The sequence below is a fragment of the Macrobrachium rosenbergii genome, chromosome 49, assembly GCF_040412425.1.
Source record: "Macrobrachium rosenbergii isolate ZJJX-2024 chromosome 49, ASM4041242v1, whole genome shotgun sequence".
NCBI classification, from domain to species: Eukaryota; Metazoa; Arthropoda; class Malacostraca; order Decapoda; family Palaemonidae; genus Macrobrachium; species Macrobrachium rosenbergii.
In genome coordinates this window covers 39,780,815-39,791,803 of record NC_089789.1, presented here as the reverse complement: position 1 = coordinate 39,791,803, position 10,989 = coordinate 39,780,815, and the positions used below count along the sequence as shown (strand labels likewise).

Sequence of the window (10,989 nt, the reverse complement as noted above, 5' to 3'; positions counted from 1 at the left end):
AAATATACAGTACAACTGGCTGGAGGCTCCACTGGTATACAAAGCAAAATAAACAAAGTTGATCAGTTTATAACTGGCAGAAATACACAAAATAATTAATAACGATTACAGGCAGCAAGTCACAACTGAAAGGCAAAACTCACAAGGATGCAGGTACACACATTACATTGAAAGCATAACACAATCTATAATGTACACAGGTAATGATTTCTTATTATACTGCACTGCTGTATTAAATACTTTAATGAGTTACCATATTAGCTCTCATAGGCCAAAAGGATTTGCTTTTGATGAAATAGATAATACATTGTAACCCTTTTACATCACTCTACAAGCAAAATGCATATTCAGTGTGTCACTGACTTACGGTGGATTCAATCTTGTGGTACCTTTTCAGCGCCGTTAGCGGTGTTATACAGCACTTTAACTTGATGTTGCATCAAGTTACGGCACCGTAAGTGCTGTTGACAGCATGTATAGCAACAGGCATCAAGTTGTAGTGCCGATAACGGCAAAACAGACTTACGAAGGAAATCAACTTACTGTGCGGCACTGGAATGGCTCCCTCGCTGTAAGTCAAGGACCTACCACAGATAAAATACATAAAAACTACAAAACCAATTTGAAACAAAGGGGAATTGTCATTCTTTAAGAAAGTGATACAAAGAAAAAATAGCAGTATAAAGGCAATAACTACACAACCTACAGAAGATGAGAAAACTTGCTCATAAACAAAGAATATGGCAAAGTATAGTAAGCAAGACAGTAATGCACACAAAAAAAGGAGTAGCAGGGGAAAAACACAAACTTCTTTAAGTACTAAACTAGAAAACTAATCCTGAATATATACTGTACTGTATATATATCTACAGATAAGCTTTGAAGTTAGGTAAACTCAAATAACTAAAGAAATTTACCAGTAGTTCACTACCTAACATCTTGTTAGCCAATCAAGTCACTGTTGTCAAAACATTCTGATTATTAAAATCACACATAACTTACAATTAACACTGAAAATGCATTGTGACTATTCCTTGTTGAGCAAAAAATGAGATGTCTCGTCCACAGTCAAAGCGCAAGTCTTTTTGTTAATTACATCAAAATGAGGTGGAAAATCAAGCGAGCAAAAAATAGGCTATCTACCTGCCAAGAGTTCTCATGATTCACTTGTCAACTTTCTGAGAAGGAAAGCAAATTGAAGAGAATAAATGAGTTATACATACTAAAACAGTTTAAATATTATCAGGTAATCGAAGTCTAGCAAATCCCGTCGAACTTGATTTTTGTTTTTTACGATAACCAGAAACTACCCTTTCACAAGGTTTTTGTGAACATGAGGTTTTTCCTTACTAATACAAGACAGAGCTTGCAGTTAATCTGGATTCCCTACAAACTTCCCTGACAACAAGGGCATTGGGAGTATTTGGATTAACCTAATCCTAGTAAGGACAATTTTTTATTGATACAAACTGAGATTATCTGTTGCAATAACTGCATGTCATAATTTATAGTAGGCATGGCACATGATCGCTTGTCAACCTTCCTAAAGTCTTTTGCCCCATTTACAGTAAAGGGTAAACAAAGTATTATTTACATTAGTGGCTTCTCTGGTGAATATGTTCTGAAAATTTCCATGCCACTCTCTTCCAGGAAAGAAGTTTCTCGGTAATGAGTTTCTGGTGTTAAGTACAATGAGTGCATCTGTGCTTAGTTGTCAATCTACATATGTAGTACACTGTATTCATTAAACCTCCTTCATACAATGATCATACCATTTTGGTGGTTAGAGCAGTACCATCAATACTAGACTGCCAATAACGTGGAATGTTAATAAGGTAAACGTGGAACCCTTAAGATAGTCTTAATGTTACCATAAATTAGTATAGTATTGTCCACTGAGGTCTCCAGCCTTAGGTACTACAGTACTTTTGTAGCATCAGCAGCAGTTACACTAACGAAACTCAATGCTTTGTTATGATTACAATGGAATATAAGGAAGATGCAACAAAAGTACAACTATTCCTAGATCAACTGAGATCACTGTTGAGATACAGTAGATATGGCTAAGCAAAATGTTGTTATGGCATATGAAGGATGAGTAAACAATAAGTACATTCAAGCTCCAAACCAACTATACCAAATTACAGTACATGTAAAGACATCTTTCTCTTAGAACTAGCATTACTCTCAAATCTAAAAGTACAACACTCATTTTAAAGTACATAACAAAACATTTGCTAAATGAAGATTGCAGATCACCAAACAAATCTGTTTTTTCTGGGTATGTACCAGACACCTATATTCTATTAAAACAGTATTTTAACAGCTTAAGTATAAAGCTTAGCAGAAAAAATTACACAGATAACATATTGTTGAGCAAAATAGCTAATCTTATGTTGCATTATGAAGACAGAGATATCAGAGCCTTATGGAACAACTGTTAACAAAAGACAAAAGGAACTGACTTTTTCCCCAGTACCTAATTATTATGGTTTAAGTTCCCCTCGTGTGTAAAAAAAATGGACTAAAAATAGTGTCATTTATTATTTACTTATTACAACTATGGAACTATGTACAGCAAAACCCCCATATTTGCGGTCTCACTATTCGTGGATATCTCTGTGGAACATATGTACACATTATTCACGGAAAATTCACTATTCGCGGTATTTTTCACTGAGAAATATTCACTAATTACTGTATTCTCATATAATTTTCATGACTAAATGCACTTTTTGTGATAAAAATAAAAAAATACTAAAGTATATGCATTTTTAGTTTTTGTGTTTAAACTATCAAGATAGGCAGTTCAAAGTGTTTTTAGAGGGGTTTTAAGTATTCACAGTTTTACACTTTTACTGAACAGGAGGTTTACTGTACAGCCAAATTAAGAATTTTCATTACATAATAGTTTAACAATACCAGTGAGTCTCATTTATAGTTTAAAGGAGTTGGACAATTAAACAGAAAAAGACTCAAGGGATTCCATGAAAAGTTACAAACAAAAGGCAATGCAGCTAGTACAGTTTTCAGCGAGCCTTGCAAGGCACACTTTACGTGCCGATTTTGTATTTCACTGACAAAATAATACATCACAGAAAATCAGTATACATTGTCTGTTATGATCAGAATGACATCATGCCAGTTAATATAAATGCATACATCCAAAAACAGGTATAAACAATACTGAACCAAAGCACTTGTGATAATTATTGTACTATCCATATGAACTTATAGTTGACTAAAATGCCTTGAGTAACAATGTAATAAAATAGAATCTTTCATTGCCAACAACAGCACCAACTTTTGTAAAAATCACATTCATAATTGCTAAAAATATCTACAGCTACATAGAAATCTTAAAATACTAAAAGCTACTTACAGTATGCTGCAATGGCATTATTCCTGATACAAGGGACCACAGTCAACATCACCCATCTCCACATACACGGTACGAGTCTGAGTAAAGAAATCGATAACTGCTAAGCCATTTTCTCTTCCTATTCCACTGTGTTTGTAACCTCCAAATGGCACTTCAGTTGGATACAGGTTGTAATTATTGATCCACACTGTCCCAGCCTCAATAGAATTAGCAACTCTGTGTCCACGTTGAATATCCCTGTTAAGAAGATGGAATTAATAAAATATGATACTTTCGAATCTGGGATTATTATTATTATTATATAAGGTAGCTTAATAAGATTACAAAATCAAAATTCTTGACTCATGTGATTGGCCTGAAGGTTTTGCTTTAAAAAGGGGTAAAAATTAGAAGATTTTTAAAATTAAAGAAGCTGGACAGCTAGGTGGGAAGACAACAGGCACAGATGAAAATTTAATGACTGAATACAATGCAGCTAGATAAAAATGATGCTGCAAAGAACATTTAGTACTGCCTACTGCCTAATCCGACTATACACAGGACACTAAGAGGCACTGCATTAAATAGCTATATGTAGCAAAAATATATGTAACTATTTTTATCACACTGGATACTTTAACAGGAAAAAATAAGTAAATAAACAGTACTTATAGGCAACATATCATGACTATGGCTAAGCATTCACAAGGCAACCACTGCTGATCACATATTGTATTCCAAACAAGCTATTGTTTCATTTTAAATACATACAAAAATTGGCATTAGCTGCATAGTAATAACAATGCTACTGTATATACAACTGGCAATCATTTCCACACTGACTGACTTGGTAAAAGCTTCACACACCTCTTGCAATTACTACATAACTGCAAATAATGTACGTCAATCTACTATAATTACATGGCACTGCATTTTCACTTAACCCTTTATATATTCAAGCTGGAATTCTTACAGCAAAACAAATCACCTCTTGATTTACTAACAAAGATAAACAATCTTGCGGAATTAATGGCAACAAATATGCTCATGCAGTGACACACTGCTAGAAGACTAGAAATTGTAGTAGGTTGCGATTTTAACATTCCTTAAAAATTCTTTGAGTGCCTTCACACAGAAATTAGTTATCTACATAGTTATATAGTTATCTACCAAAAAAACTAAATTTAATGAACATGTCTCTAGTAACTGACCTCATGAAATATTACACGAGAGACAAAGAGTGCAACAAACAAATTTACACTTACTTGGTAAAAACAGCTCCAGCAAGGCCAAAATCAGTGTTATTGGCTCTCTGAATAGCTTCCTCTTCTGTGTCAAATTCTAATATAGAGGCTATGGAGCCAAACACTTCTTCCTTAACAACCTGAAAACAGTACAAGATGTCTGAATTAATACTAAATTTCTCAAGAGATGCAACTGTGAATATGCATGACAAAAAATATGGATGTGCAGTGTATGACAATGTGCATCCATATAGAAGACTGCTTTTGTTAGTTATCAATATATTACAAAATAACTGAAATTCAAACCTGCTGGGAAAGGTATTACAAGCTATGTAGTAATATGAAAACTTAATGGTCCACTTAAAAACATTAATGTACAGTCATTAACATGTGTCTATGTGATAATGACTTGTGAAACTATTTTACAAAGCAAAAAAATGGGATGCACCAAACCTACTAATCCTCTATGACACTGACAAAGTTAATGATTTTGGCAGAAAAAAAGTTGCGTGAACTGCTGTTCCGGTATGCAGCATTTATTTCTGTAAGTTATCTTTGTCCTTCATCATTCTTTACTCTTGAAAGAAGAAAAATTCCACTATTCATGTACAACCTAAAGTCCACTAGCTGCCACAAGCCATATTCTCCTGTGGAACTCTCTGAGTATTCCAACATATGTGACATTTCCCATGCTGCAGATTTTATCTTTGGTACTTTTCATCCTTTTCATTACTTTTTGCTTTTTGATATGAGCTTTTCAGTCGAGAAACATGCCAAGTGCCATTTTTAAAATATAATAAATTAAATTAAAAAATACTTTGGTCCAGGATGGCGCTTGGTATGTTTCTCGACTGCAAGGCTCATATGTTCTTTCAAAGTGATTTACTTGTGCATTCCTTTGTCTTCCCTTAGTGTGTTTAATGCTTTGGTGTGGTCTTTTTTCTTCCCCTGCGTAGCCCTCTGTGATTATGGGAGTTGATCAAGCTTCTTTGCTTGTCGGTAACTGCGTTCTTTATCTGCAGTATTGGAAGTGGTCTCAATGTGCCTTGATTCTCCTCAAGGTGTTTGTGACTTACTGTATTACATTCTTTGGGTTGATTCTCACCCTCACAGGTCAGCGAAGTTCTGCAAGTTAAGTGAAGATGCCTTAGCTTGGTCTGTTGTCAATGTTTCTTTATGTCAGGTTCATTCAGGTCTGTTCACTGCAGCCAGGCTCAAACAGTGTGGATTGCTACTGTCATGCTCCAGTCCAACAATGGCCTATGTATCCTTGTGCCCTTTAATGTTTCCGACTCTCCCACTTTCATTGTTGTAAGTTCTCACCTCTTTCTTTTAAAATAAACTTCCTATTCTCTCCAGGAACTTTTGCTTTGCCCTCCCTCCTCAACTGGAATTCATGTTAATTTTGTTCAACAGGTTTCATATAACAAACAATATCTTAAAAACAAAATGTTTTTATACAACACCATTCATCATAATTTTCAGTGACCTCCTACCTTCCCCTGAATTCCATCTGGGTGTTTTGAAAACAGAATGTTTAACATGGACTATGGTGGATACAGACTATGAGCTGGGCATGAGCAGTGGGACCTTTCTTCTTTCAATTCTTCAAGGTAGTGTAACCTGGATCTGCTTGCACAAAATACAGTTACTTGCGATTAATGGACCCATATAAAAAATTTTGTTTTAAAACATTCTTTTCTCCATCACCACACATAGGTCTTCTGTTTTTTTTATATTCTAATATGCATATTTTGAATTACAACTACAGCAGCTTAACCAGATCCTAAAATAAATAATCTAATCTTTCACAGGGTTAGCTAACAGTACATACTGTATATACTGTTGCCTGTCAGCCATTAATAATATTATCTAGTAAGAATCAAACTATGCAAAACTCGTGTAGGCATGATTTTTTTATTATCTGAGGTATCTACCATATTCACATTAACAAACATGGCTTCATTCCTAAAATTAATATCTAATTAATCCTAACCGGAAAAGAAATGAGAGCACAAAGTACTGAGGTATCTTTACCGTCATATCATCCTTGCAGTCTGCTAAGACTGCTGGTGATAAATAGTAGCCTCCTGATAATTCTCCTTCCAGCATAACTCTTTCCCCTCCACACAATACAGTTGCCCCCTGTTGAGAAAATTCTAGTACAATGAAACACAAAATGACAAATTTTTAAAAGTAATTTGTATTTTTTTCAGGTATGCAAACCAGAAACTTTAATGTAGGAATATCCTTCACTGCAAACTGCTCCATCAGAGTTGGAGTTAAGAAGGAAGAGGGAAGAAAAGCCAGTCACTTTACCATTCAATTCAAATCTAGTGCCCCGCAACTACTTTAGGCGAAATGGTTTTCAGTCTAAGAGGAGCTTTGGTGACTACACCTAATGTTCCCAAGGAGAAGATATTCAAGAACTTATGGGTGATATCTTTTAGGTAGAATAAGGTAATGGTAGTCTGATAATTCCAGACACCTACCCTCATTACCTTAATATTGAAAAATTGCTCTGAAATAAAAGGGACGTTCCTACGCCCCAACTTTGGGAGCTCTTGCCCGTATTGTAAAGCTGCCTATTTTGCCAGAAGAGTCATAAGCTCGTTTTATTATAGCAGAGAGCCAGAAAGAAAATGTGTTCCTGGACACTACCTTCACAGTTCACACCAGGCATAAAGCATCTTGTCTTGATCACCAACAATAAAGCCCTGGAGAGAGAGAACTGAAAAGCTCTCAAATCTCTCATCAGGAACTGACAGGTTCTAAAATTTTTTCTAAAACTATGGATGAATAAGAATGAGAAGAGTTCCCAACCCTCCAAGTGCTACACAAAATAAGAAAGGCAATGTAATTTGCCAACACCATTCATCCAGGCTAAGGCTAGCAGGAAAACAGTCTTGAGCAGAAGATCTCAGTCTTGGTCTCCCCCAAGGGTTCATATGGTGCCTAAGTTGAGCTGTGGGGGATGGAAGTCACATTTCACTCCAGAGGCAAAAGCTTCAAAGGAGAACAAGAATGCTCAGAACTCCTCATGAGCAAGGATAACTCCACCAAAGTGGAAAGATGAATGCTCTTCAGTCTGACTAGTTAGTTTGAGGCAGAACAAAAGCCTTCCTAAGGGGAGACTGAGAGGAATGTGTTTCAATGAGAGTAGACAAACAAGTCCACCATCTGCTGAATGAATTTATCCACTAAATACAAGTTCTGACCAGAAAGATACCCCCATCTATTTCCTCCCAATGACACTGGAAAATGCTTTTTTGCCTCCCCAAACCTTTTCCATTGTGAGGGAGACTGACTCAGACACTCATTACAGGGAAGATCAGGACTGCAGGTCCTACCCTACAATAGGAGCAATACTGGTTGGGATCTACAGACCCTAAGGACATGCAATGCCCTCAAACAGCTCACGTCTTTCACACACAAGTTTTTCACTTTTCTCAGGTAACTCTGTACCTTTAGAAAAGTCAGAAAACATCTAAAAAAAAAGTTTTAACTTAGCAGTCAGCAGGAGAGCAGCAACATGTCCTGGCTCAACAGCACCTAAAGAAAAAGAGCTTGGTGGCAGCATGTGAGTGCTCCCAACCCCTGACTCCTACCATTAGTTAATTACTGTACGTAGTTACCAAGCTTCAACTACTGATTCCAGCATGTGTAGAAGGATACTCCCACATATAAAGCCACGATTTGCATTCCAACCTGAACAAACTCAAGTCACATAATAATCAAAACAGTTAGAGAAGCTCATACATTTATTTTATCCTAAAATTGAAAAAGTGATGTATATTAACAAACTTACCTCCTCTTTTGCTTTTGATATATAACTTAACACTTTTTTGGCATGATCTTCATGAATTGTTGCTCCCACAGTAGTGTCTTCAGCAAATGGATTGCCAATCCTCATTTTATTGGTTGCATCAACTAACTGTTTCACAAACTCCTTGAATATGCTCCTCTGGACAAACACCCTTGTGCCATTAGAACAAACCTGGAATTAATGAGAAGTACAAAAAAAATGTAACAGTATCAATAAAATGACTAAATTTATGTACAGTATGCAAAAGACTTTTAACCCTCAATCTAGTCTAAATCCAGGTCCACGTGCGAATTTCAAAATGTGACAGGTCCACGTGTGAATTTCAAAATGTGACTAACTGCTCTCATTAAATTATTAAATAATAATGATAAATGTAAAAACAAGTTTGAACCTTATATTGGTAAATCTCCTTTACTACTTGTATTTACCATAAGTACAGTTCTCTCTCTAGTGCACCAATACTGTATGAGAGAGAGAGAGAGAGAGACTTACTTGACCTTGTGATAAAAAGTTTGCAATTAATGTAGCTTTGATGGCATTCTTCATATCAGCATCCTCAAATATGATGAGAGGTGATTTGCCTCCCAATTCCAAAGTCACAGCCTTGATTCCCTGAGCTCCTGTTGCCATTACCTTAAAATATAAAATTAATATAAAAAAAATATTTGGCAAATACATGCAAAATCTATTTTTACATAAAAACAAGTTACATGGCAGCAAGAAAAACAAGCTGTAATGACATATAATACATTAATGCTTGAGAATCTATATGTGCCACTGCCTAAATAAATGCAAGAATTTAAGATGTAATTACCTTCACACCAGTTGGAACAGAGCCAGTGAAAGACAGCTTGGCAACATCAGGATGATTACAGAGAAACACCCCAGCTTCACCTTCACCCTGTTCAACAAGTACAATAATACATAACTACAGTAGAGTATAAAATAAAGCTTTATGGAAAAGTCTGTACTTATAATGAAATCCATAATAATGAAAAAGAAACCGTGCTAATCCAATGCTCAAATAAAAAAATACTACCACTGTCCAGGGCACTGAAGTAAACACGCTCGTAATATTTTTATCATCACAGAAATACAGATTTGTGAACTGTGATTTTATGGGCAGGAGGACAAACTGTGCAAATATATTTTTAAAATGTGGAGTAATGACTTAACATGACCAATAAGATTTCAGTTGAAACAGAGATCTAATAACCTTCAAGAGCTTTAAAACTCATGCAGTATCATTTTTAAAAAATGCATGTTTACTGCAGTTTTTAACTACCGTATTTGATTTAGGTATCCTGACATCCCCACAATACTGTACTGTTAAAGAAATATTTTTTATATATACATTTTCCCAGTGGTGAACTGAGAACACAGGAGTTCTTTATGCTTTACCCAAACCTCTGTAAAACAAAAGTTACTAATTATTCTCACCTGTATGACATTGTATACTCCATCAGGCACACCAGCTTCCTTCAGAACTTCTGCAAGTGTGACAGCAGTGACAGGTGTAAATTGTGAAGGCTTATAAACAAATGTATTACCACATGCTAAAGCAGGTGCCACCTGAAAGACCAGATCGATAGATATCAACAATAGCCTATAAGGTGATCCACAAATTAATCTAATGTGAAAACTAAAAGTGACAAACACTCTATTTTTTTTTTCAGTCAAAAATTTGACTGACCCTAGCAATGAAGGTTTGAACTACAGACCTTGTTTTATGATCATTTTTGTAAAATAGTTAAGCAAGCCTAGAAGTCAGTCATACTTTTAGACTTTCATAGGCCTGGCAGAAAAGTTTTGTTTGGAAATGAGGTGACAACTGGAGTAGAGTAAACTTACAGAAGCTGGAGAGCTACATGTAAAGAGACTGATGAGAACAGAAAAAATCAAAAGGAAGACATCAGAAGACATCACCTAAAAGGAACCATCAGTGCCATCTATCACTGACTGCATGCAGTGCTGTTTTATCTATTACACATGGTCTCTTCAAGATACTGTTCTAGACAGCTAAAATAAACTTACTTTACAACAGTTTCTGAGGAATGTCAACCATGTTCATTCACTCAAAAACACAAAAAATATTGGGATCCAAAGGGACAGTGCTAAAATAATTTCTTTATGGGAAACAATATTTTTACATATCTTATACTCTCTTGTGCAGACATTACAGCATAATTTCAGACTCTCAAGAATTAGCCAAGACCAACTGCCAAGACTGAGAGCATAAAATGAACACAAACTTCTTGCCTACATAACAAAGAAAGGAATGCTCAAGTCCTATTCCAAGAAACATTCCAAGTGTGTATTCTGTACCACTGTCACACTTCAGCAATCAAGACACGTTATATTTTCCTGGGTCACCAACTTTCTGGTCAAAGCATAAATCACATTGTGGTAGGAAAATTTTTTTGTATTTCAAACAGAAAGTTTACCAAATATGGGAAGGTGAAATGCGATGCATGCAACATTCTGATATGTAAATCAATGACCAAAGATTAACACAACAAAAAATCTGAAGCAGTAGTTAGAGTTCAAGTTTAAGAAAC

General features: G+C 35.5%; 1 protein-coding gene across 4 annotated transcripts in view; it reads right to left on the bottom strand.

Moving 5' to 3' along the window:
• Positions 1–54: 54 nt before the first annotated feature.
• LOC136832278 (4-trimethylaminobutyraldehyde dehydrogenase-like) overlaps positions 55–10,989 on the bottom strand; it is an 86,411-nt gene continuing 75,476 nt past the window's right edge. For 2 of the 4 annotated variants that reach the window (XM_067093150.1, XM_067093147.1), the window contains exons 7-14: positions 9,872–10,003; positions 9,246–9,332; positions 8,924–9,064; positions 8,414–8,602; positions 6,643–6,750; positions 4,627–4,745; positions 3,383–3,619; positions 55–584 (exon numbers count right to left, since the gene is read on the bottom strand). In XM_067093150.1, the coding sequence (XP_066949251.1) occupies positions 3,400–3,619; positions 4,627–4,745; positions 6,643–6,750; positions 8,414–8,602; positions 8,924–9,064; positions 9,246–9,332; positions 9,872–10,003 (996 nt within the window). In that variant the 3' untranslated portion in view covers positions 55–584; positions 3,383–3,399. Of the gene's footprint in view, positions 585–2,771; positions 3,620–4,626; positions 4,746–6,642; positions 6,751–8,413; positions 8,603–8,923; positions 9,065–9,245; positions 9,333–9,871; positions 10,004–10,989 lie in introns of those variants that run through there. The other 2 variants (XM_067093149.1, XM_067093148.1) reach the window with 1 other exon arrangement.